The sequence below is a fragment of the Alexandromys fortis genome, unplaced genomic scaffold, assembly GCF_014885135.2.
Source record: "Alexandromys fortis isolate MF-2015 unplaced genomic scaffold, M_Fortis_MF-2015_v1.1 scaffold_4, whole genome shotgun sequence".
Taxonomy (NCBI): Eukaryota; Metazoa; Chordata; class Mammalia; order Rodentia; family Cricetidae; genus Alexandromys; species Alexandromys fortis.
In genome coordinates this window covers 24,871,533-24,899,501 of record NW_026067944.1, presented here as the reverse complement: position 1 = coordinate 24,899,501, position 27,969 = coordinate 24,871,533, and the positions used below count along the sequence as shown (strand labels likewise).

The window sequence follows — 27,969 nt, the reverse complement described above, 5'->3', positions numbered from 1 at the left end:
CTGCCCCCTACGAGAAGCTCGGCTGCTGGGACCTTTTCTCTCAAACTGCTCTGGTTTCCACGCCAGCACCACACCCACAACATTACTCCAGATGGGGGGGGGGGGGACTGTCCCTAGCACTAACCAGCCAGGAGCACTCCCAAAGCCCTGCAGTTTCCACTTCTGACTGTGGGAAGGAAACACAGAAGAATAAAAACCGTAAGAATTCAGAGAGGCCCGAGACTAAGACTGAGGCGTGGCTTGCTACAGTTGGCTGTGGAGGCCAGAGGCATAGGGTCCCCTGGAGCTGGCAGTTGTAAGTCCCCCCTCAAGGGAGTGCTGGGAGCCAAATTCAAGTCCTCTGCAAGAGCAGTACATGCTCTTAACTGCTGAGATATCTCCAGTCCGCTGTTTGGTTCTTAAGATGTTTAAAATCAGAAGTGCTGAACTGAACAAACCTTTGGTCTATACGAACAGTAAAAAACAAGACCAAGAGCCAGAAGCATTTTCATCTTTTACTACAGAGGTACTCTAGCTTATAAACTGTTCATTCATATCCTATGTGTACAAAATCATTTTATAAAAAATGCTTTAAAAACTAGGAGAGAGTGTTCTCTGGTGGGCTCTTGCTGGCAAGTGCCTCTGAAGAGACTGGTACATTCAAGGTCGGGTGGCCACAGGCTGGAAGGTGTTTCCGATGAGGAAGCGAACAGCACGGAGGACTGGGGGCAGCAGTCACTGCTGCCAGTTCACGCCACACTCCCCCTTCGTCACCTCTTCATTGCTGGGTTCGTGGGGTCTGATTCCTGACTTTGTTCCGCTCCTCTACGGCCTTCTTCTCATCCGGAATCCACCGCTTCTCAGATGGCCACATAGGATACACGCGTGACAGAAACACATCTTAGTACCTTTCTATCTCGGGCCTAGCAGTTCTGGCTCTCTAGGACACACGGGGATTTTGTTCCCCACTCTTTAATCCCCTGATGCTTTGCTGGAGTCGATCCTTCGAGGACACGGCTCCCAGGTAGCCTTCATTGCATCCTTTTATCTTTAGTCCATCCAGTCTGTGCATTACACCTCATTGCTGGGATCAGAACAACTAGGAAAGCTGTCTCTTTATGACGGCTCTACATTCCCCATGACCAAGAGCACGGCCGAGAAAACACAAAATGGAAAAATCCGGCCTAATAATTATCTGGAGTGAGTCCTTAGTGTGCGCTACTATGGAAGTCTCTAGGCCATAATTATGACAAGTCATCACTTCTCCTGAACCCCATCCAAAGATCCAGGTCACACACCAGTCCAGAAGTCCACTGTGACGTTGATATATAAAGGATTGTGTTCCACAGAGAGTAATCTGTAAGAACAACTTGATAGGCCATCTGTTTTCCAGACTCGTGACATCTGGTTTAACAGCTTCATCCTAGGATAAAAAGAGCAGATGAGAATGATGAGAGAGAGAGAGAGAGAGAGAGAGAAGGCAGCACGCATCTCCACTGCTTTTTGTCCTGCTCCAAAGTGTAGCACAAGTAGTTTTACAATTTACCATTCCTGTTGAGTTGCCATCACACAAAAAAATAAAAGTATTTTCCTCACTCAATAGACATGAATGACAGCCAAGTATTTGTGGATTAACCTCTATACAGGGCCCTGGACCAATAGAGGACATTGCCCCCAATGGGTCCATCTATAGGGCAGAGGGGTTACCAGAACCACTGATAGAAAAGGGAACAGGTTCTTGGGTGAGCATCAAGGGATCTCTGCTCATTCCATTACTGCAAGAAGAAAGCTGTCTATAGACAGGAGGGTACATAGCTGTCATCCGAGTCTCAAAAATAGTGTGTGCGTGCATATGCGCAGGTGGAGAGATTAAGGGGCACCTTTATTTCCTGAGAGTCTAGGGAGGGTCATCGAGAAGGCCAGTTTCACTGAAGCCTAAAGACACGAAGTAAAAAAGGAGAGACAGGATGCTCTAAAGAAAAGACTACCAGACCACTTGGGCAAGGGGCATGGACCAACAAAAGAACAGCGTGCTTTTGAGGAAGGATAACCCACCCCTGTGGCTGGAGTTGAGCAATGGGGTAGAGAAGTGAGCCCTGAATTGTTCTCTAGGAGCTCAGCCGTGACAATGACAACTTGGGTGGAGAGCAGAGGCACAATGCTGATCTGTGTAACGTCAAAGGAGGAACAAATACAGTGGGATTCACTGGCACACAGTTGAAATCGTGCAAAAACTAATTTCTGTAAACCAAGAAGCAACCCAAAGAATTAGCATTACGACAAATAACTATCACAAAGTTCAGCAAAATGTCACCTAGGTCAGCGGTGAGTGTGAAGAGGAGGGTGTGGGTTTAGAGAGGCCACACGGACATACCTAAGGGGTCCGCCTGGGTATCAAGATGTCTCGTGCTTGCCAGGCAATTTGTAAGTGTTCTCTTATAAATATTAAATAACAAACATAAAAATGCACAGTTATTGACTGATAAAGACTGGAATGACGGAAAGGTCTATTCTTTAGAAACTGTCGCCTCTAACAAAAGAGCTAAAAGACTATTTAACACCATTTTAACATGCAGAACTAATAAGAGGGCAAAAAAAAAATGCTTGAATACAGCTTTTCATCAAAGGGAAAAGACTCAGAATAAAAAACATAAATTTTTCCATTAAAGCCACAATGTGTTTATCTGACAGAGTTCCTCCATGAAAGGGCCAGAGCTGGGCAGGACAGAACAGGGCCAAGTAGGCCATTACTCCTGTCCAGAGCCCAGAGCAGGAAGCTCTCAAGGATGGTGGTGGCTACATACTCAGGACTTGGGAGCACGCTTGGAATGCTCCACCTGGACAAAGTCGAGAGGACCTTCTTATCCAGAACATGAAATACAATTTGAAGGATGCTCAGGGATACCAGGTTACTGTTCTAAAAAATGACTCATCAGTGCGGGTTCTCACCCTTCAGGCTGCCCTGCGCATATAAACTATACCCCAATGTACTCAAACAGCTAAAGAGACTATGTCCTTCTCTGTAATGAGATTTAATAAATGGAGATGGGATGGTGGAATCAGGATATCACAGCTTTGCAACCCTTGATTCAAGCGATGAGCAACAGGTGCTAAAAACAAAGTCACCAGATAAAGATAGGATGAGATATCTCGAAATGAACAGATCAGGCTGTCAGTGCCCACATCACTGAACAATCCTGACACCAAACCTGCCCTCCTAGTTTATAAAAAAAATGAAAATAAAATAATAATATAATAAAGCAGAGGTCGCAGGAACACATCAAATCTCCATATGATAATTAGCAAAAATTCATAAAAGGAGTGATTTTGAAACTGTTGGATAGGTAGCCTGGTATGTTCAACAATAAACAGCAAAACAAGAAAGAGAAAGGATAGTGAATGGGGATATGCACTCAGCGGTGAGACAGCTGGGCTCACTTGAGGCTAAAGGGGACTACATAGACAGTGAAACCCTGTCTCCAAAAAGAATCAAGGAGAACTCAAGCTGGAGTGATCATCCTGACAATAACGTGGACCTTGTTTATTTATCACACTGACCAAACCGACGCACTTTCTTTTAAAGGTCCTTATTAGACAATCAGGGAACCCTAAAAGATGATTGGACATGTGGTGACGTGTAATGAAGTACCTCATTAGTCTTATTTTAAGCATGATATCAGTACTATGGTTCTTCTTACAGGACTGCTGATATTTTAAGGATGCGTGTGAAAATACATACACACAGATGCTATGAAAAAGAATCCAGTGGGACAAAGCCAAGAAGCCCGGAGTTCACGATCATAGAAATAAGGGGCTTATGTTCTGTTCTCCCTTATTTGGGTTCTGCTTTAAAAGCTCCTTCATCAAAAGGTTTTAACAAGGTGAACAGGCTTATGTGGTCAGTCCGACCTGGTGTGTTGGCCACACAAGGGACTCAGCACCCCGCCGGAGCCAGGCGGGGCCTCCAGAGCTTACCGGTCCACATTCACCTCGTTGCCCTTGTCTCTGGTGTGGAAGATCATAGTGTATTTGCCCACATCAGGATCAGGCCGGGAGATTTTCATTTTGTGGAGCTCAACCCTAGAAAAATAACAAGGTTTATTTTGAAATCTAGCCCATTTCTTTACCACTGAACACACTTAAAGAGAATTGCCTGCAATTAAAAACAAAAATCACACACACACAAACACACAGAGGTGGCTGGAACAGCGTGATGCTACTCACAGCCACGATGAGACCAGTCACTGTGCTCTGAAAGCAACGTGCCACCAGACACTTGGCAGGAATTAGCAAACAGTACATCCTATAACCCTATGCGATTGCTAAAACACATCGCAAAAATTTCAGTGTCCTATTTTAGAAAAAGATCATCCAAACACTAAAAGCAGCTTCAAATGGTAACATACACCTGTCACTCCAGCAGACTGAGTGGAGATGCTGGCCAGAGGCAGGAGGTGCGGGGAGAAGCTGAGGCTAGCCTAAGCCTCAAACAGTGAGTTCCAAGCTGATGTGAAATGCAGGTGAGACCCTATCTCACACACAAAGAAATGATATTTAGCACTCACTAGTGGAGAAACGCCAATTTGTAGTTAATTGTTTTTAAAAAGAGGAAAACTGATTAAAAAATGTTAACTGTAATGCATTCCAAAGGGCAAGACCATCAAGTCTGTCAGACACTAATTAATAATGCTGTCTCATCACAAGGAAAGGAAGGGCTGTGTAGAGCTGTAATCTTTAAAGCCACAAACCGATGTTCAATCTAAGCTCTGTAACTGACAAGTGTGTTGATCAGCTGATCCCACCAGACCTCAGCCTAAGTAGAAGTGAGGCTGGTGGCATAGACTACACATTTCAAAGGCTCAGGTAACAGGATTCCCTGGAATGCGCTTTGCAGACGCAATGCACTCTATAGGAGCACAGATGCGGTGCTCAACCTTAGCAAATCTCAGCCGGTGTTACATCCCTCCCTTCCTGGGGTATCCAGCGCACGAACGGAGATCTGTTCTGCAGACCATGATGTTCCCATGAAGGCAGGACAGAAGGACAGAAAAGCAAAGGGACATGGGAAGAGGAAGAACCCCCTCACCCTGGGATCTAGCTGCCTTTCCTGCAGGCAGAAAGGAAATTTCAGCGCTGTTGATAAGGCCAGCACCGCCTACAGAGATAATGCAGGGTTTTCCTACAGACACCTCAAACTTCAGTGCTAAAGACAACAGTGTCTGCCTGGGCCAAAATGTTTATTCTACCCTTGAGGTTTTTCCATGGTAGCAGGCCTCTCTCATCCCTAAATCTAAATAACCCATTTCCTGAAACAACATTCCAATTTCATTTACAAAAGGAAATTCTGGGAGAGAAATGAGCAAGTCAGCGCATAGATCTTAAACTCTACTCAAGCATCAAGTGTTGAGTAATCTTTAAACCTTGTTGTGGGACCGGAGAGATGGCTCCGTGGTTAAGTGCTCCTGTGGCCCTTCCAGAGGACCTGAGTTCAATCCTCAGCACCCACTTAATGCTCACGCCTGTCTCCAGTCCCAGGCGGATTCCGACGCCCTCTTCTGGCCTCCACAGGCACTGCGTGTACATGGTGCACAGACATGCCTGCGCAAACAAAACACTCATATACATAAAATAAAAATTAAAGATTAAAAGATTCTTAAGCCTTGTAATTTATACCCTTTAAACAATCTAGAAGAGCACGGGATCGAAGGGGTGTGCATCTGTGCACACCAGCTTGCACGCGTGAGACAGACAATTTCCCCTAGAGAAGCCCACACCTACACATGGGTGTGTCTTATTCTTTCCCCCCCCCAAAACCCTCTATTTATATGAACACCTGCACCTAATCTATACTAAGAATACCTTTAAATAAATTCCAATTCTGCTTTCTACTGATTTGTCCTGGAGCTCTTTTCTACAGCAAGCAGAGATCTCCAAAGAGAACCCTGAGGCTGCTGAAGGCGGCAAACCTACCACTGCTGACACCAAAGGAAACCAAAACCGAGGGGTTCCCTCTCCCTTACAACTGAGGAACAGCAGGAAATGAGACAGCAAGCGTACTTAGCCATAGCAACAGTCTACTGTTGCTAGGTGGGGCAAGGGACCTGGGGGAGAAAAGAGAGCCGGCTCCCTCTAACCCGTTCTGCCCCTACCCTGAATCCAACAGTCTGTGGATTGTGGCTGCTGAGGGGCTGGACGACAGGGAGCCCTTAGGTAGGAAAATCTCCCTTTTCAGAAACAAGGCAAAGGCTCTCTGCCCACTGGGAACAAGACTAACCAGCATGAGGCCTTAGCTCCTTCCCACCAACCCAGGGGGAATTTGCTAGTCACATGTCTATTAATTCAGAACTACAGCTGAGAACATACTCTCCAAGAGGCAGTGAGGATGGGAAGGGGAAAAGGTCCCCTGTGATGCTAAGAACTCTGACATATGGGCCATAGACTTTTGAACAGTAATTTCTGAGTAATGGGAATGCCTTTAACCTTCAAGTCACAGAAAAAAAAAAGGAAGGAAGGAAGGAAGGAAGGAAGGAAGGAAGGAAGGAAGGAAGGAAGGAAGGAAGGAAGGAAAGAAGGAAGGTTCTGGAGAAGGAACAGAAAACTAAAAGAGGCCAGGCATCCTGAGGAGTTTCTCTCGGCCCTCTAGAGCAGAGAGCTGTCTGAAGGGATCCAGGAATTACACCAGCAGCCCAGAGTAAGCCTTCCAACTCAATAGCTCCCACACTGCACAGCTAAAGGACACCCTTGCCTTCTTTGGGGCATATGCCCCCTCCTTAGAGAAGACAGCACTCTGCTCCACATGCTGGGAACAGTGTCAGGGCTCTGGGGTCTGAGGAAAGCACAAGACTTACAGGCCATTCTCAGAGGGGCAGTCTTACAGACAACCTTAAGTTTGGGCCTTCTCATTCACTAGTGGAACCCAAGGCCCCCACCAACACCTCTGCCCCCCACACTCAGCAACAGAACATCCTCCTTGGTTTCTAGGCTCCCAGTGACAAAGAACAATTTAGGTCATTCTGCCTTCCCTCCATACCCGGCCCTCCCTGTCAGCCCAGCTCTGCAGCCCTAAGACCTGCTGGCCTGGAATTCACAAGAGCTACACACAAGCACAGGTTTCCAGAGTCATCCCGGATAGCAGAGCCCCATGAAGGCTCCCTTCTCTGCTGTTCACCTGAGTCTGAGGTCATCGTCTTCGCCTCCCCATCCCCAGTAGTTGTTAGAGAATCCATTCACCTTGAAAAACTGTTCTCTGCTGAGGGCAGTAACACCCCCAAAATATTTACTGTAGCGTAACCTGCAGCAAAAGAGGAAGAGAGAAAGGTGGTGACATTTATCATAAGAACCCTCTGCTCCCACAGACACTCCAGCACTCCCGAGCTCTGGGAATGGCACTCCAGGAACACTTGAGGATACACCTCCACCCATTCCGTTCATTTAGTCTTTTCTCATGTCTCTCTCCCTGTTCTCCAGGCATTTGATCTGCTGTTGATATCACTGAGCAAGATGACCCCACTAAGCAAGGTTACCGCCTCATCCCTGATATTGGTAACACTGGTATCCGGAGACCTGTAAGGATACCTGCTCAAATGTCAGTGAGAGATTCCATCCCATATGCCAATCCAACCAATGGTAGCAGCTGCTAAGGGAAACAGGTAGAGAAGGAGTCTGGGTCGCATCCATGCTCAGCATGAATGAGTGTCATCATAAAATTTTTTTTCACCTCTTTCTCTCTTGGGAGTGAAGCAGTGTGGATCAGGAGACAGACAGTTCCAGGCCATGCTACAAGTGTGCTCACTCTGCAAATCTCCATCTTGCAGTGTTTCCTACCGGAGTCAACAGCCCAGCCCACTGCCCTGAACTCCCGGCTTGGGCAGCTGCGGGGAATGCGGTGCCTTTGTTGAAAAGTGAGTATGAAGAAGGTAGTTTGGTGCTGAGGGGAAGGTGATGAATTATTCTTAGGCCGAATCTGAGATGCTCCTGGGCCTTTTGCCCACAGGCAAAGGGTGCAGCAGGGTCCAAGCTCACGAGACACCTGTGGCTACAGATAACTCGGCAGTCGTGAGCACTTGAGGATCCCAGAGTAGCAAAAATCACGGGAAACAAGAGGGAACAAGAGGACCTGAGCATGCGTGGGACTGCTGTTAAGACTGACACGGGAGAGAGGCGGCTAAAAGCCAGGGGAAGGAGGAGAGTCACGTCACGAATCCTCCAGGACACAAGGACTTTTCTGCATTTCGGTGACATCAACAAGCTGAGATGAGGCTACCCCCCCCCCCTCCGCATAACTGCAGGTGGAGGGAGTCACTGAACGACCAGGGGACCACATGGAGGATTTCTAACCTCAGCCAACTTCAGTTCTAAATGTCTGGGGCCAACTGCATACTGATGTCTCCCAGACAAGAAGAAAAATCAAACCCACTGTAGACATCTCCCACCTAACAAGCGGCATCCCCAAGGCGTCTCTGGGGCTGAGGAGTTTCTACACTCCTAGTACAAACCCTAGGCATGCCATTATAGAAACAGATTTAGTCATGTTAACCAGATGATAATCAAGGCGAATGTCTGTGGGAAATTTTTATTCTGTCTCATAGCTCCAATCCGTGGCCAGCTGGCTCCACTGCTTCCAGGCCTGTGGCAAGTGAGAATTTCCTGATGGGAAAGGTATGGCCAGTGGAGACAGCACTCACTTCATGACAGTCAAGCCACAAAGATGAGGAAGGGGAGCAGGATAAAATCCACCCCCAAGAACACACTTCAAGTGACCTACTTCCTCCGAGTAGACCCCACCTCTAAAAATACCCGTCTCTTTCCATTAATGCTATCAGATCACAAACTCATCAGCTAAACCACTGATTAGCTCAGAGCCCTTAGGATCTAACTGTCTCTAGAGATGCCCTTATATGCATTCCTGAGGTACACTCAACTAACTCATTGGCACTTCTCAGTCTTATCAAGTTTGACAACCACGACTGACTATCACAATTACATTTGTGCACCTAAAATTCTGGGAAATTCAAACCTAAAACCAATAAAAAGAAATAAAATATTTAGAACACGGCAATTACTGTCATGATGGCCGAGGGCACAGTGCCAGCAATGCTATTCCCTCCTAGAGTTCAGAACTGAACAATGCCAGGGTTCTTAGAAAGGAATCACTACCACAGCAAGGAGCAGAGCCTGGAAGGACCTGGATCTGCAGAAAAGGTGGGATCTGGTGGTGAGAATCAGTGAGGACGAGGAGGAGCTAAGGAGCACCGAGACTGGAGCACGTGGGATCAGCTGTGCTGTGGAGGAGCAGCTGTGTGTGGAGGAGCAGCGGGTGGGACCAGCTGTGCTGTAGAGGAGCAGCGGGTGGGACCAGCTGTGCTGTGGAGGAGCAGCGGGTGGGATCAGCTGGGTGTGGAGGAGCAGCGGGTGCCTCTGGAGAAAACTAAGAACTGCTCTAGCCACTGCTGCCAGCAGACCGCTCTGCGTTTTCTGACTTTTGCGTTTGGTCCCTTTTCTGGAAAAGGATGTGTTTTAACAGGCCCTCAGGTGAGTTTACACACGTGTTTTAAAGGGCTGTTAGGTCCCCAGAAGGAGGAAAATGTCGAACAGTTACAGTGGAGTCCTTGGAGAAAGGGGGCGGGTTCAGGGGAATTCTTGGTAGTAAAATTCACCATGAGGCTGAAATACTTGGGTAAGTTCCTTTAACTTCATCACGCCGAAGGTGTGGCAAGTGAAAACATTTCTTGTTGTTTGCTTCGTTTCCACCGTCCAGGCCGTTAATTCCCTCTTGTACATTAAGCCATGAGTCCACATGGAATGGGCCCCGCAGCTCAGGCCCTTACCCGTCCATCCTCACAGAGTGTGAGGCTCTGGTGGAGCAGGCTGGTACCGCAGCTGAGCCCAGGTGCCCTTCTCTTTTGCTTCCTTTCTCCTTCCCCTGCTTCAGGAAGCTGTCTCAGCTCTGGGAAAGCTTGATGTGCTCAATCCACACATTAATTCTCTCGGCAAGATTCTTGCCCTTAACTTGCCTGCTTGCAATGATTCCCACAGCATCCCGGGTCATGTTGTAGACTCTTCCAGCTGTGCCATGATAACACTTAAGGGGCATTCGTTTTTGAACAGTTTCTATTCCCTTGGTGTCTACAATATCATCCTTCATGTAGACTCGCTTGTATGTGGCCAAAGGAACAACTCCATGTTTCCTAAAAGTCCTGGAAAGCATATAGCTTGTGTCCTTCCACTTTCCCTTGTGCTTGCCATTTGGCGAGTTACTGGAAGATGCCTGCCATGGTCAAAAGGGGCCAGTGAAGAAGCCTGAGCTGAGTGAGGCTCCATGACACAGTGATACAGACTGAGTGCCTGTAACTGAACTCACCAGCCACCGGCAGGACTTTGCCCAGGATAGCAAAGTTAGGGAGAGAGAAGGCCTACTTTTTCCAGGCCAAAAAAAAAAAATTAAAAAAAAGGCATTTGTATGATGGAATGATGGATACAAGAAGACACGAAAAATTAAAGCAATAAAATTTACTTAAGAATGTAAACTCTAATTTTGAACAGATGAAGCTATGATGCACCGGGCTAGTGTAACTCAGTTGTAGAGAACTTGCATACTGCAAGGGCCTTCTGTTTAACTCCATCAACATGTGTGCACACATGTGCACGCACACACACACTCCGGTCGGCATGATTTTCAGTTTCTAAAAGAGGTTCACAATTTTCCTTGGAGCTTGCATTTATATCAAAAGATAAACATATTTAATTAAGTAAGGGAGACAAAGGCTTGTGGGGTGTCTGGGAATAGCAGCAATGTTTGGTCAGTTGTAAGGATAAGTTAAGCTGCAAGATTCAGGCACAGCCTGTCTCTTAGCGTGCACAGCATTTGATGGAATCCATGTTGGTGACACCAACGTGTAAGTCAAAATCAGTTCCCACCAGGAATGGGCAATCGTCTCTGCCCACTGATGGCAGGTTAACACAATGATACAATCAGTCCAAGGCCTGTCCTTAAAATTGTCCAAGGCCTGTCCTTAAAATTTCTCAGAAGGAAAAAAGAAAAAAAAATTTCTCAGAAGGAACGGGAAGCTTAAGGCTCAGAGTTAGAGTTGATCCCAATTGGGCATATGGACTGTTGACACTTCTGTGTTTAAGGAGGGAGCAGAGAGCATCACTGGACCCTTGCCTCTGGACCCTTGCCTCTGGACCCTTGCCTCTGTTCCCGGTTACTCCTCCCAGCCATGTGCAGGAAATGCCCTAACTACACACAGCCTTGAGGTCTGGGGAGGTGCTGAGGTACATAGGCTAGGGGAGGTTACCCCAATGGACCACCATCTATGTGGGCACGGGGAAGCTGCCCCCGATGATTGGTGCAGACCTTCCAGAGAGACTGCTTTAGTAAAGTCACACATCCTCCCACCAGTAGCTCCTCACCCACGCTCTATAAATAAGCCTAATAAACAGTTGCTCCTGGGGTAAACTTCAGTGGGCTCAACTTTGCTTCATCACAGAGACCTCTGTTATAAGAGGCCACTTGTTAGTTCCCAGCTGCTCAGCAGAAACTATATTATTTAAATCACTGCTTGGCCCATCAGCTCTAGCTTCTTATTGGCTAACTCTTACATCTTAATTTAACCCATTTCTAGTAATCTATATATCATCACGTGGTTGTGGCTTACCAGGTAAAGTTCCCAGTGTCTGTCTCCAGTGGGGCAACATGGCTTCTCCCTGACCCCATCTCCTGTCTCCCAACATTCAGTTTAGTTCCTCCCCTCCCCCACTTCCCACCTACCTAAGTTCTGCCCTATCAACAGGCCAAGGCAGTTTCTTTATTCACCTATAATATTCACAGCACACAGAGGGGAATCCCACATCAGACCTCATAAGTAGGAGGCAGGTGTGAGTTACACTCCTACCCTAACAGACATTTTCATGAGAGTTACAAATGGATTCTCTTAAATAGTCCAAAGTGAGAGACCTAGACTGCAGAAGCAACATGGAAGCAAAGACCGAGGAAGATGTCAAGAGACTCAGTTTCCCTTAGCACTCTATATGCTCTGGCACAGTCTCCTCCCCCTCTGCCTACCTCACAGTTTAGTTTAGCTTCCTACTGACTTCCTCCCCCTCCCTAACTTAAGTGCTTTCAGCTGTGTTTGCAGATTAACGCATCTCCATAGGCACTTCCGGTCTCAGTAGATCAGGACTCAGGCTGCCTCTTTAACCCGACTTCTTGGCCCCTAGCCTAGTGTCATAACTGCACACATGAACGGCAGGACTTGGAGGAAGGTACAGGGAAGTGCACATGCTATCAGTTTAATTTACCAGAAGTTATCTTAATCCCTATTTCCCTTTGTTATATTTGACTAGGAGCTGGTATAAAATCCAATTAAAACCATTTGTTCCTCTCCTGGGGACAGAAGTAGAGAGGGATGAAGGGCTGGTGGCATTTTCCCACGGTGGCTTTGAAGGAAATGGGTTTGTCCTGGATATCCTGGTTCCAAGAAGACTATTAAGGTGCACCCCACCTTTCCCTAGAACTCCGGCAAGCTATCCTAAAAAGAGATAACGTGTCCTGCCACAGGTCCTGCAGGGCGAGGCCATTACGATTTGCTATGCTTGGATTACATTCTCCTCTCCTTTCTCTTTGTCTTTGTGCTTCCTGCCAAGGTTGTGGGAGGCCTTTTTGCTTCCTTATTTCATCTTTTCATTGCTGTTCGGCACATTAAGGGAAAATGGGTCGTCTCCTCTCCCCCCCCCCCCAACCTCTCCCGGTTTCCTCACTCACTCTGGACACATTACAGCCTTGATCACAGTGGAACACCCTGCACAGCCAGAGCAGCCTCACCTGTAGCCAGTGCTGTTCCTGCCAACCACCAGGTGCTTGGGCTGATCGCCACACGTGTAAAGGTTGAAGTCATTCTCCGGCACCAAATCCACGTCGTGGAATATGAAGCAGTCCCAGTTTTCCTCCTTGAGAGCCTCCAGATAGCCCACATTCAGGAGCTTGGCTCGATTAAACTTCTTACTTCCAGTCTATTGAGGATGGAAATAAAAACGAAAGTGCTCCAGAGATAAGCTCTCCATTGTCCTCCCCCTCACACCCATTTCAGAGTGGTACATTACTTTTGTTCCTTCACAGGACAACACACACTAGGATCTAACAGATGCAATGATAGCAGAAAACAGTTTTGGTTTTGTGTTTCACACATAGTTATTATATTCTGTAATTTAAAAGCATCCCCTTGACTCTGGCAAGGTGAAAATGGAGAATAGTTTGCTTAGAAAGACTAAAAAGTAGGTAGGTTACATGGCAATATATTTACTCTGTTTTTGTTTTTGAAATATTCCTCCTTCTGTAGATTAAGCTGGCCTGGAACTCACAGCAATCCTCCTGCCTCAGAATCCCAAATGCTGAGATAACAACATGAACCATCATACCACATCAGACAAATCTTCGTTTTTAAAAAATTATTTTATTTTTCATTGTGTGTGTGTGTGTGTATGTCTACCCATGTGAGAATATGCCACATGAATACAGTAAGTGCCTGTTAAGGTACAAAGGCGTTGGATCCCCTAGAGCCTAAGTTACACACAGTCGCGAGTGGCCGGGAGTGAGTGCGAGGAGCCAGACTGGTCCTCTGCCAGAGCACGATGCGCTCTCCACTGCTGAGAGTCTTCCCACACCCCACCCCGCACACTTAATACTACAGATGAGCACACTTAAACAGTAACAAGGCAGTTTTTAAAAAACTAAAAAAAAAGTGCTGATACATTTTATGTGGTATTTTAGCACAAAAATTAATGTAGTTTAAAAACACAATAAAGCAACACTAATTTGGCCCTCAAATGTATTAAGAGGCTAGAGCCATATCAAGTGTTCTAAATACAATCTCTAAAGAGTCTTTCCTAATTCCTTATAAAACTACAAAACCTCTTGAAGGAACCTGCCATGTCGATTAGTGTCACGGCTTCTCTGTCAGCTCTCAGCTGATCCCAGCTAACCTACTCACTCACACTGAACTTCCAAGAGACGAGGCTAAGAGCTTGCCAACAGGGATCACGAAACTGTGACCTAACAGCAGAGAAGGCTGCTGCTAATACTTTAAGCTACCTAAAACTTTCTTGGAAATGACTTAAGAAAAACTCTCGTTACAACACCAATGGAAGAGGCTGTTCCTCAGTGGCCTTGCAGAGGGACCTTAAGAAACCTGACCTGCAGTGTCATCAATACTTGACATGCAGTATGACCCCAGGACTTTTCAGTATTGCTGTGTTCAACGCAAATCAAATGTAAAAATGAAGTCTGATTTGACAGCTAATCATAACAAGGTTACAAGCAATTCTTAGATGTTACCACAACACTTTCCTAAAGAGTAACAGAGTGAAGAGCTTCTCTTTATACAAGTGATATGGAACCTAGCCAGGGGTATTGGCACAGGCTTATGATCTCAGTGCTTAGAGGCAGAGCAGAGGCAAGAGGACAGAGGTTTCATCAGGCTAGCCTGGCCAATCTGGGGAAGGGAGGGAGCAGAGAGGTAGGAGAAGGTGCAGGAAGAGGAGCAGGGGAAAAAAGGAAGCTTGGGGGGCTGGAGAGATGGCTCAGTGGTTAAGAGCCCTGGCTGTTCTCCCAGAGGTCCTGAGTTCAATTCCCAGCAACCACATGGTGACTCACAACCATCTGTAATGAGATCTGGTGCCCTCCTCTGGTGTTCGGGCATACATGGAGTCAGAATGTTGTATACATAATAAATAAATAAGTCTTGAAAAAAAAAAAGGAAGCTTGGGTGACTGCCACATATGCCTAACAACCTGAGTTCAATCCACAGAACTCACATAAAAAGTGGGATGATTCTGTAACCAGGCAAGTGGAAGGATTGGGACACCAACCCAGCCACAAAACCTTCAACCTACAATTGGTCCTGCCTGCAAGATGTGCTGGGGTGCAGGTGGTGCAGAACTTGTGGGAGTGGCCAGCCAATGACTAACCCAACTAAAGAAAAGAAAAGTCATATGAGATACAAACTCCCACAAGCCCAGCTCCTGCAACAAGGCAGAAGGCAGAAACAGAATGGCCTGGAAGCTCTCAGGGAAGCTACCCTGGAGTGTCAACAGCAGAAGCAGTAAGAGAGACCAGGACTCCATGACGTGGAAGAAGACAAACAACTCGTGTTTGCCATGCACACGCACACACATACACACACACACACACACACACACACACACACAGTAACTTTTGAAAACAAACTAAAAATAGTGCCATATTTTGGTAGCTACCCATCCTGTGTAGGAACTCAGACTCAATAAATCATTGTTTTGACCAATGATGTTAAAAACAAAATTAATTCCAAAGCAAAATAAGTGGGCTGGAGATTTAGCTCAGTTTGTAGAATGCTTGTCAGCACCTATAAGTCCCTGAGTTCAACCTCCAGCACCAGAGGAACCGGGTGTGGTGATGCCTGCCTACAGTCCCAGTATTTGGGAAGCAGAGGCAGGAAGATGAGAAGTTGAAGATCAATCATTCTTGGCTGTATTTCAGGCATGTCTGGGAGACATAAGTCCCTGTTCAAAGAACAAACCCCAAACAAGGAACTGCTGCAGGAGCTACAGAGATGGCTCCGCGGTTAAGAACAATTGGTGCTTTGCAGAGGATAATGGGTTTGGCTCCCAACACCCACCTGACTGCTCACAGCCACCTGTAATTCCAGTTCCAGAGAACCCAACACCCTCTTCTGACCTTGATGGGTACCGGTCATGCACATGATATACTTACATGCATGTAGGCAAACACTCATATACATAAAATAAAATAAATCTTAAAAATAAACTCTAAAGTTTTATTTCAAATCTAAAAAACCAGACACAGATGTACTAGATAAGCCCCTGGTTATCAAGTCTCTCAAAGTATACACCACACAGGAGAACCCATGAGCTGTTGATTCTACCCAAAATTGGTATTATCAGCTACATCCGATATTAAGCAAGCAGCTAATGATTTTTGTCCATACTCTCATGAGTTTATAAGGATTTAATGGGGCATTATTTTAATGGCCCACGACGATAGCAAAAAAGATTAGACACCAATGTTCAAACTGATGCTCTATTTTTCCTTTAATAAACTTCAATACCAAATAGAGGCATCTTTAGTCACCCACCATGGACCGACTGACCTTAGAGCTGAACTCTTCCGAGTCAGCCTACAGTAGATTATGTGCCGTTCCTACTAACTGTTTCTGGAAGCCAAACAAGTAAGTCAAGAAAATAAAAAGTAAAGCTTGTCTGTTTGGCATGATAAATGGTGGTGGAGTTAAAGGCCGGGGTGATTAGAAAGCCACAGAACTGGCTGGCTGGACCACTTGGCACTCCGAGACATTACTCTTGCGATCTCTCCTGCACAGCCACACTCCGTAACAACAGGCAAAAGCCCAACCCCACATGGTGTGGCACGGCAAACCCAGAAGGACCAGGAGACAGGAGAGCTCAGGGGTGTGGATGGGCAAGTGCTGGCTAACATGGGAGAGCTTGCAAAAACAGGTTTCCTCCTGGGGTACATTTTAGAATAGAAACACTTCACGGAACTTGTTCGGTGGCTCCACGTTAGGGATCAGAATTTCCTCTGCTCTCTCAGGGTGAGGGAAGAGCACTCTCCTTTCGAGAATGATCCTTTCACCCAAAGCAAACAGACATGTGGCTGCCTCTGCAGAGGGCAGGGCCCAGCAAAGGCCCGCACTCACCTGGTGGATGATGTAGATGCCTTAGTCCAGCTGCTGCCTTTGCAGGAAGGGGTGCAGGTGCTCCAGCAGGTATATCAGGTGCTTCTCTCTGTTCCGGTGGGGAATGAGGATGGCCACCCGCTGCAAGGCCTTACATCCCTCGGGATGACACCGGCCTCCGGACACTCTGGGGTTCTCTGCCTGTACTTCCTCCAAAGTGAGGTCTGGTTTAAAAATGAGCTTGCTCTGGCCTCCTGCAATCAACACGAGGCATTGTCATAAGAGGGGCCATGGCATGGGGCTCTAGGGTTCACACGGCTGGTTCCGATGAAGGGTTGGCTCTTCCTTTGCCTGGGCGAGCCACTTGGCCTCCGCGATCCATTTCTGAAGGAGGCATGCAGACTGCACAGCCACTACACTGCTCACTGGAGATCAGAAAGGGCGGAGTAGCTCCTCCACCAAAGAAGGATGGAACAGAAAAGCCGAACATTCTATAGACTCCAATTCCCTCACAGGGCCCTTTTCCTACTTCTGCCCCATACCCCCCATGTTTAGCTCCTCCCTGCAGGCAAGGCACCAGGAAGGGGCTGAAGCCCACCAGACTCCCTAGCCAGGGTGATGGCGACATATACTCCATGCCTCCTCTCCCGGAAGGGCACCAGGGCAGACATTTCCAGCTAACACAGCATCTGCCCGTGAAACTCAAGACTGTGGTAATCGATCCTGGGCAAAGCTTCAGATACCAGGCTGAAGTAACTAACCCCCATTTTCTGACCTGAAGTCAAAGGCTATTCAAACCTTCCCTGTTCTTTACACCCCCTTTTAAGAGCCCACAAACCGTGGACAAGCTGTTTACAAGCTGTACCTTACAAGTGTGGCCTCTCTCAACAGCCTGAAGCATGCTGAGAGAGAGGGATTGCAGTTTCCACAGCAGGCTAAGAACAGGTCTGCAGAGAGCCCCGGGCCACCCTACAGACCACTCTTTTGGTGCACACAGGGAGCCACAGATGCCTGTCTGGGAGAGCAGCTCTACTACACAGCTAGAACACCCAGTTACACGCTGTTTGCTTACTGTCTCTCCAGAGACAGACACTAACCAATAAGCACCACACTGTGACCAACACAGCAGGTGGAGCACACGGGGAGCTGAGATTCCCTGGGGCTGGGGCAGATACTTACTAAGGTTTGGAGACACAGAAGGGCAGCTGCCAAGTTCTGCTTTTTCCATGACATCATGGGCCAGCGTTTCTTCCTTCCCCAAAGGAATGACCTTGTGGAAACTAGCCATGAAGTCCTTTGCCTTGGGGATCACTTGAATGGGACCCACGAAATAGTTGCTGGTGGCCCATCCAACCACAGTCAGGCACAGGGTAAAGAACAGCAGCAGACGTAGTCTGTAGGGGAGGAGGCACGGCGGGTTGCAGCCCATGGCTCTTCTTTTGTGGGTAATGCGTATCTCTGCTTCAGCTGGAGTGAAGAAGTTCCAAATTATACTTTTCGGGTCCGACTGAGAACGTGCTGACAACCTAGGAGCTGACGTCTGCCATGTCCCAGCGGTTCTAGTTCAGAGACCACTGAAAGGCAATCACAAAGGATGTGTTGTTTGGGGGTGGAAATCCGGTCCTAAAACGAAAGACCTCAGCACACATTAGAAACCCAATCCCAGTTGAGTTGCAGTCTCAGTGAGATGCTAGCCCAGGGCAAAGTCCCGAAAGAGGTAGGATGGGACAGAAAACATAAGGGGACCCAAACATAAGATGTCAACAATCTATGAGAAAAACAAGTAAAGATCGAGAACTCGGGTTCAGACAGAAAACAGTTCTACCACCTATCAGCCATGAGATCTATGCCCGGCCACTTCAATGAGCCTTACTTCCTTATCTGGAAAGTGGGGGTAAAATGATACCCACCTAGATAACATCTACCTTCCTGCAGGGCTGGACTACATACAAAGTCCTGACCAGCCTCCTGTACATACTCAAGTGGCCACCAGAGAGTGACCATTCCTCTCCCTGCTACATGAAAGAGGCCAGTGATGGCCCGTGAGCAGATGTACTGGCAGCCACCTGGACCACCGCTGTACCAATGGTGTTTTTCATAGGTGATAAGTTGTCCTTATTTCATACTTCAGTACCATGAGATGGGATGATACAAATTCACCTCTACGAGGAGCTATGCTCTTAGTTACTAACAAAAATCCAGCTCTTCGGGGTACTTAGGATCCACCACCAATACCGGTAAATTCACTAGATGGTAAGGATACTTGCTGAGGCCTTGTGGGTCACAGCTTACAGCACCCCCACATCCTCTGTGTGCCATCAAAGTCACATTATGCCTCAAGCCAGACTTTGGATAATTTCCATAGCCAAACGGACGGTTCTAAGTAAGGACCAACAAGGAAAGGTTCCTGGGTAAATCTTAAGTGATAAGAAAGAAAGAGGAAATGCAGACATACACTAAGTATATATGCCACTCACTCTGAGATCCTCATCAGAGCAGGCTGGAGCCCTCCCTGACGTCAACTACAGCTCCCTGTGTACACTGGTAGACTGTCTGTGGGGTGACCTGGGGTTCTGTGCAGGCCTGTTGTAAGGCAGCTGCACAGATTGCAGCCCCTTGGTCTCACTCTGTTTGTCTGTTACAATAAAATAGTGGGACATGAGCTCTGCTGCTTATGGGATCTTTCTGGAAATCTCAGATTGGGGTTCAGTATGGTCAGTCTCTTGTTATAGCCCCTGGTACTGGTTATATCCCCAATGGCTTTTTCTTGGTGCAAACATTAAAATCCAAATTTCATATCTCTTGCTCTTTTTATATGACTATTAACTCCAACATCAAGGCTGAACCTTCACAACCACACCTTAACCTAAATGTCCCAAAGGGGTGGGGTACCTGTGCCCCACCTTCACGCACCATCACATTGGGAACTAAGGCGTCAACGCATAAGGACAATGGGGACAATAGACAACTTCCTGTGAGATAAGAATTTTAGTCTACTTGTTTGTAAAATTACACTTCTGTATGGGGCGGGGCACAGGCACAGAGGTTAGAGGACAGCTTGTGGATCTGGTCTTCTCTCATCTCGGCATGTGGTTTGCCCATGATGAAACTGCCCAGGGTTGAGATTGAGGCATCAGGCTTGCCATAAGCACCTTGACCCACTAAAGCCTCTCACAAAGGACAGCTGACATGCCCGGGACCGCACACCTGGTTAGGGGGCAGAGCTGGGTGTGAGTTCCTGTGCTCATCAGTCACAACCCTCAGGCAGACTCTTTGTTTCTTCCCTTCATGCCTGGATAGGCCCAACACACTCAACAGAAGCCTCTGGAGGCCCTCTAGCTCTCCTCCATCTTCCTGTCCCTCTCCTGGGACGAGTTCACATGCCTGCCTGGAGGCTTGCTCTCTTCCCTTCAGCTGCCAGGAAGTCATCAGGACTCTGGACCAGCGAGACAACCTCTCGTGGACTTGTGGACTTCATTTCGGGGAAACTTCAATGTGGGGACTGGTAATCGTGCTTCATAAAAACCTATTGTAAATCTGGCCTCTGAACACTGCTTTCCTAAAGCTGTTTATGGGGACACTGCCTGGAAACGCCCATGGAATTCAAGGAGCCTATGGTCACAAAATGCAGCGTAAGCAGCGAGGTGGAAAAAAAGAAAGAAAAAGAAGCAGGAAGGATTTTTTTTTTAAACCACAGGTGTAGGACTCTCATTTGCAGGGTTTAGGGAGGCTTGACTTAAAGCAGTTTCAAACCTGGCTGGGTGGGGGTGGCACATGCATTTAGTCACTTAAGCACTTGAGGGGCAGAGGCAGGCAGATCTCTGTGAGTTCTAGGCCATTATGGTCTGCAGAGCAAATTCCAGGACAGCCAGGGCTACACAGAGAAACCCTGACTTGAAAAAAAAAATAAAAACAAACAAACAATCTACAGGTGGGGGGGGGGTTCGAAAACTTCATACCTTCAGTTCAATTTCTGTGAACCTAAAATTGTTCTAAATACTTTTCTAAGACTGTGTGTAATTATGCATCTGTCTGCATACGGGTATGCACGTGTGAGTGCATATGCCAGCAGAGGCCAGAAAAGAGTATCCTGTCCCCTGCAGCTGGAGTCACAGGCAGCTGTGAGCTGCCCGGTGTGGGTGCTAGGAACGAACCGTGAGTCCCTCCGGAGGAGCAGGAGTCTTGATCATGAGCCATCTCGCTAGCCTTAAAGTTTTAAGAACTCTCCCTGAGAACTGAGGAGCTATAAAGAATGATAAACCAACATTCCCGAACTGCAGTATAAGAAATTTGTTCAAAGACAAGACACCCATCCTCAGAGCCGAGAGTGTGCCTAACGCTTCCTTAGCAATTAGACCTCCATCCCGGCATTTATCGATACTAACTCTGGCCCAGCTAAAATCACTTACCCCTCACAAGCCTAAGTGTCCTCCATGAAACAGAAGAAAGTTCAAAGGCAAAAGTCCTTGTTTCTGTGGTAAAAGACAAGAGAGGTGAAAGCTTCAGAACACCTCTCTGCATTCAAGAGAGATTCCCTACCCCATCCTCAGCTAGGTGACCAGAGGCTTGGGGACAAGCTCCCTCCACGTTTCCCCAGCTCATGGAAAACGTGGGCGGACGGAACACGCTCACTTCATAATGACATCGTAAGAATTTAATGAGAAGACACGCCCAAACACCTGCCGTATTTACAGAGCTCCAAGTATTTGCTCTCTATCACCGTGATTCATGTGGTATCAGAATATTAACCGAGATAATCATAATCATACCCCTGCTGAAGTACAGACCCTTTGGGTTAATAATTTCCACGTTTCTTCCCATGAGTATAGAATACTTTTACGATTAGAAACATGATGACATTTCAAAAGAAAATTACCCCTGGGACAGGTAACTCCCGGGTGGTGCTCAGAACGGCACCATCAGACTTCTTTGTACTATTCCTTAACGGTGAGACCCTCCCTCGAACTGGATCCCTTCTCGTATTTAATTAAGATATTTATATGGAAAATGACTGGGGAATCTGCAGAAAGCCAATTCAGACATCAAGGCATTATTTTAGGGCGGTCCTCACCCACCTTTCCTTTCTAGAAATCTGCCCTAGAGTTTTATTTTCTCTTCCCTCAAGGTAACAAGTGTGGTCTGAGCACCTGGCACTTTTAAGCACAGGCTTAGACCACGGAGGCCAGAAAGGGAAGCATTATTTAGTTCAGTCTTTTCCCAGACCTTAAATCTCTGCAATTTGTTTTTCAAGTATGCTTGCCACTCCAAAGAAGAGTCCATACATGAAGAAGATTGGTAAAACATTGAGTAGGTAAGTGATATTAACCTAAGGGCCCATGGTGTTTCTATTCCTGTGTTTTTTAAACTTTCCATAATAATAAAAATAATCTAGCTGGGCAGTGGTGGCGTATGCCTTTAATCCCAGCACTCAGGAGGCAGAGGTAGGTGGATCTCTGAGTTTGAGGCCAACCTGATCTACAAGAGCTAGTTCCACGACAGGCTCCAAAGCTACAGAGAAACCCTGTCTCGAAAAACCAAAATAATAATAATGTAATAAGGAAGATAAGCTATAACCAATAGCAACATGACATAAACATCTATTCTTGGGAGATCTTTTAGCAATACACCATCTCCGTGCCTCCAATGCAGACATGGTGGGAACCACATTTATGCACTAAGTGCTCATACACCAGACAGAAAGGATATGGTGGTTCAGCAGCTGGTGAACAGTACAGTCAGCATCTCCCCTATCTCACAGACAGGGTGTGTGAGTGGGCACATGGCCCCAGACACTTGCTCCTGCTGCCTCAGACTCTCTGGGGCTGCACAGAGGAAAAGCTGGTGGCTGGTGTTCCATCAGAGCTCCCAGGAACTGACTACTATACAGACTTTCCCACTTTCCTTAGGGCTCGAGTACAAACTCCTAGGGAGCTTCTGGGCGATCACTGTCCTGACGCCTATGACACCTTTGAAGTAAGAATGGGACAGAAATGACAACAGCCACTACCACTCAGAAGTCAGCAAGATGGCTTGTCAGGCAAGGGAGCCTGTTGCCAAGGTCTCTAGAACGCACATGGTAGGATAGAACTCCCACAAGCTGTCCTCTGACCTGCACACATGTGCACAGGTGACTCACACACACACTAAATAAACAAACACACAAGCTTTAAAAATTTAAGTCACTTCAACTCCCAAACTGGAAGCATTTAATAATATTTTTTACTCTGGCCCTGTTTTATAGCATACAGAATAAAATTAATTTCCTTGTGTATATATACTGATATAAGTGACCAAATAAAAAAAAAAAATGGACTGGAGACAAAGGTAGCTCTTTCTCATAGGAAATTTCCAATTTAGGACCCAGGAGGAAAAAAAAGTCACCACTAAGCAAATACTACAGGCATCACTGCTTCTGTCCAGTTTCACCAATTAATGGATGGGAATTTGAGGATGAAAAGTTTTGTGCTCTGCTTAGCTGTAAAGACTCTCCGCCAAGAGCTATCCACAAGCAGGAACTGTGCAGAGGAACTAACATTACCAGGTGAGAGCTGCCGACCTTGCACACCTGTTGATTGTATTGATAAATAAAGGCCATCAACAGGACTGAGAAATGAAATCTAGGTAGTATTGATAAGAGGTTTGTGGCTGTGTAACGGGGTTACTCTATTAGAAGAAGCTAGATGAACTTTATCATTTTCAAAATTTTTAAGCAATCTAAAATTAAAGTTTTGTAAAATGTTAAAAAAAATCATAAAGTCAGAACCTGAGTAGAGCCCCAATAAACTGAATTCTCAAAAAGATTCCCAACTCTGTGTATTCCTGATGTCTCAAATCAACCCAACACATAACTTTCTAAAATATGCTATATGAATACGGACATAACATAAGCCACGCCTACTGAAGAAAGAGATGCCATATTTAAAAAGAGAAAGAAGCTGGGTGGTGGTGGTGCACACCTTTAATCCCACCACTCAGGAGGCAGAGGCAGGCAGAACTCTGAGTCCAGCCTGGTCTACAGAGTGATTCCAAAACAGCCAGGCTATGCAGAGAAATCCTGTCTTGAAAAACCAGACAGAGAGATAGAGAGAGACAACAGACAGACAAGGAGAGGGAGGGAGGGAGGGAAGGAAGGAGGGAGGAAAAGGGGAGGGAAGGAGGGAGGGAGGGAGGGAGGGAGGGAGGGAGGGAGGGAGGGAAGGAGGGAGCATGGAAAATAAAGACTATCAGGAAAGGGGAAGGATTAAACACATACAAAGCATCTTAGGGAAAGTCTGACAGTAGAAAAGGCTTGCCCTTCAATTTACCTTTCTAAAACAGCTCTGCATTGTGCCTACTACTTCCTCCCCTCTATTCAGGAGCTCGCTCATGGAGTGTTTCTATGTCATGTTCAGCTCTCTGAGAATTCTGTAGTGGGGGTCAGTAGAGTCCACCTTCTGATCATAGAACACAGGCCACAGAATCAATTAAGCAGGACTCCCAGTGCCAGAAGTGACAAACATGAACGAGGACCTCTGCATATACCTCATGGTTGTGTAGCTTGGTGTTATTGGGACTCCCACAGTGGGACTGTGGCTGGGGGTGTGTCTCTGACTCTTGTGCCTGCACTTGGGACCCTTTTCCTCCTACTGGGTTGCCTTGTCCAGCTGTGATATGAGGGTTTGTGCCAGTCTTTTTGTAACTTGTTAGGCCAAGCTGGGTGGATATCCTTGGGAGGCATGTTTGTTTGTTTGTTTGTTTTTGTTTGTTTGTTTAAGAGAAAGAAACAGGAGGAATTGCTCTGGGGGAGAGGGGAAATGGGGGAGGGATTGGGAAGAGTGAGGAGAAGGGAAACTTCGGTGGGGATGTTATATATAAAAAAAGAATGAAGGTTTAAAAAAGGGACACCTTCTGCTGTCATTACAGGGCAGGAGAAAGTTGTGTTTCTAATCCAGGGTTGGAGGGGGGGGTGGCTTGTTACCAAAAACAATGCTGCTGCTTTATGGTAAAAATAACTAATTGTCCATTAAAATAGTCTAAAAGTTTAAAATGACATTATTATAGACAAGGAACAGTAACATTCAGTTACATAAAGTTGGCGGCAACTTGATTGTGTAAATTTTAAGAGGACCTATTCTAAATATGCCCTCCAAACCCTCATCACACACACACACACACACACACACACACACACACACACAAGCTGTCAGTTAACTTCAGGACTAGCCAGAGCACCGTAACCCTGTGTGCTCTTCTTAAAATACCTATTTCTGCGTCCACACCCAAAGGTTTTGTTTTAATAGTCTGGGGTGGAGCCAAGAAATTTATATTTTAAACAGGAACCTGGGTAATTCTGACACATACCATTGTTCACTGATTATTAAAAGAAAAAAAAAAAGGCCAGAATAACCAGGAGTCACCTGTGGTTCATGGCTTAATTGTTCTGTTGTTCTGTTCTGGTCCATGGCTATAATATAATCCTGAGAAAACTGGAGCAGGAGGATTGCCCCAAGCCCCAGGCCAGTATGGACTGTATTTGCTAGTTCCAGGCCAAGAGTAACTTAACTTGCTTTTGATGTCCCCACTGTGGAGAAAAGGTCTTCACAGAGACTTTTGATGGCTGACTTCCAAGGCATTTGCACTCACCTCCCGATAAAGCACACACCACTACTAGCCCAGCTTGGAGGAGGTACTAAGGACTTACCTCAAGTGGCACATAAACCGTAATTAACAGAGTTGCTGTTATGGCCCTCCCTGCCTACTCTTCCTCAAGCTCTTCTTCAGCATGGCCAGCCATTCTTTTTTAGATGGTTTTAGCCCTCAAAACTGTAGACTTCTTTCAAATACAGTCAGCAACACAAACGCTTGTGCTATCTTATGGAGTTTTCCGTGTCCACAAAGCCCAAACCTGTTCTTTAAAATTAACTTTTAAAAAAAAGAAGAAGAAAGGAAAACAAACCAACAAAACATTGTGCTTTTCCCTGCTGGCACTCTCCAGCAGGGTGCTGGGGCAGCCATCCACACCCTATCTTGAATTTCACTTGCTCAACCTGAACCACGTCTGAGATTCCTTGAGTTTCTTACATCCTAGGAAGATTCTTCACACACACACACACACACACACACACACACACACACACACACACACACACAGAGCAGCTAATTGTTTTTAAAATGAGACAGAGAGAGGCCTTTTCTAACTCTCAAATTACCTTCTTTCTGCTCTTTCATCACCAAACCAGTGGGGAGACAGCCAGAGCCAGGGCAGCTTCCTGTGCTCATGACTGTCCCCCTCCCTACACCTTGCAAGCACGGGTACCCTCGGAGTCCTAATTATCGCCCCCAAAGGCCTTTGCTGGGTACTTATCACCCTCACCCTCCAAAACCCGAACCCCAAACCATCAGTTAATCACCCTTATCTAAGAAAAGCCCAGACCATCAAGAGATACGGATCCACAGACCCTAGCGGGATCAGGTGCCCGACCGGCAGCAGGTGTGTCTGAAGTCCTTCAAATCCCCTATGACAACCTCCTGCTGAGGACACTCGGCGCCACGGGCGCGGAAGTACAGCTCAGCTGTGTTGTCTCCCCAGGTGAAACCCTGTCTAACCCGCCCGGACCCACCAGGATGGGCCTTTTCCAGGTGGAGGAGCCTGGAGACGCCAGCACCAGGACAAGGGACGCTGCGGTTGCGCCCTGCATCTCCCGGCTGCGCGCAACATCTCCCCCCACCCCCACCCCCCCACCCCTTCCCTCTGAGACGCAGGCACCCGAGCCGGAGCCGGAGCCCCGTCGGGGTGGGCCTCTGCAGACCCCCAGCCCGCCGGCCACTCGCGCTGCGGGACGTGGGACAGCCGCACCGAGGCCTGATCGCGCAGACTCCGCGCCCGCCCGGCCCCATCCCGTCGACCCACCAGGCCGGCAGCCGGGAGATGACCGCTCTGAACGCGCAGCCGCGGAGCTCCAGCCTGGCTTACTCACCCCGGACGCGGCCACCTTGAGGCCGCCCGGGAAAGGGGAGGTGGTGAGGAGCAGCCCCGGGGATGTCCCTGGTGGATTGCGCCGCCAGGAGGCGGCCCTACAGCCCCGGCTCCGCCTCGCACACAATGCCATCGGGAGGCGGGTCTGCCCGGTTCTCCAGGGACTTGGCGCCACCGGCCGGCCGGGCCAGCCCCACAACGCGCTGCAGGGGCTTGAGAAAAAGAAGGGATGCACAACTCAGCCTTGGGGGGGATCACAGACCTTTCTGCGACTTGCGAGCTAGGCCCCTGGCGCTTCTCACATTCCATCCCCGGGGACGTCACCGGAACCTGGGAAAGAGATCGAAACCCTCTGCTTTACAGAACAGGAAAACGACGCTTTGGACTCGCAAGAATGTGCAATCCTTTCGCTTCTCTGGGCAACACTGAGTGAAGCTTGGCATTAGGCCACATACTAGAATCCAGAGCTCCGTAGTTACATGTGTATTTTGCGTGACATTACCAGGTGACATTGTCATCTACAAAGTTCACGCTTGAGAACCCAGAAATGGCGTACCAAAATAAAAACAAAAGCCAAGCCTTCACCCTTAATAATGTTTTAAGTAATTTTACAATTTTGCATTTTGCATTGGTCTGAATCTGGGCCAAGGGTTGGACGTACACTTAAGTAACTCTAAAGTTTGACAGGTTGCAGGCTTCTCAGTCATGCATTGCTCCAAATTGAAAACAGAATAATTATGCCAAAAAAAATGGAAAAATAATGGTGGGCTCTGCATAGGCACAAAGGACAACAGAATACATGCTACCAGCTCTCTCGGAAATTTATATAAAAGTTACCTATCTAGTTCACGCTAAAGCAGCGATTCTCAACCTGTGTGTCGCGACCCTTTCACAGAAGTTGCATACCAAATATTTACGTTGTGATTGATAATAGTAGCAAAATTACAGTTATGAAGTGGCACGAAGTAATTTTATGGTTGGGGGTCCCCACCACATGAAGAACTGCATGAAACGGTCCCAGTATTAGGAGGGCTGAGAACCTCTGCTCCCAAGGAGCAGACTAGGAAAGAGCCCTGAGGCACTGAGCTTTAAACAGGTCTAAGGCCATTCTAAGTCCTAGTCTTCACTGTGATGGGGGAGGGAAATATAGAGCCTGGAGCCTGAGCCTCCTGCATTGGGCAGAAGCCCCCTGAAGAGCACTGGAGAGGTCCCAGGAGGACTGTGCTCTGGCAGAAGTAATGGGACCTCCCCGTAGAGGACTGGTTTCGATTTGGTCCTATGGATACAAGTTACCACTTTTAATTTTTAATTTATTTCTATATTTATTTATTGTGCTGAGGACAGGAA

The 27,969-nt window shown here is 47.2% G+C and overlaps 1 protein-coding gene across 1 annotated transcript; it reads right to left on the bottom strand.

The window, feature by feature from the left end:
• Window positions 1-481: 481 nt before the first annotated feature.
• B4galt4 (beta-1,4-galactosyltransferase 4) lies at window positions 482-26,672 on the bottom strand. The gene is given in 8 exon segments (XM_050148959.1): window positions 482-1,402; window positions 3,955-4,059; window positions 7,148-7,270; window positions 12,803-12,990; window positions 16,689-16,921; window positions 17,847-18,241; window positions 21,077-21,139; window positions 26,624-26,672. Coding segments are annotated over 6 exon segments (1,032 nt in total). The 5' UTR covers window positions 18,097-18,241; window positions 21,077-21,139; window positions 26,624-26,672; the 3' UTR covers window positions 482-1,269.
• Window positions 26,673-27,969: the final 1,297 nt, after the last annotated feature.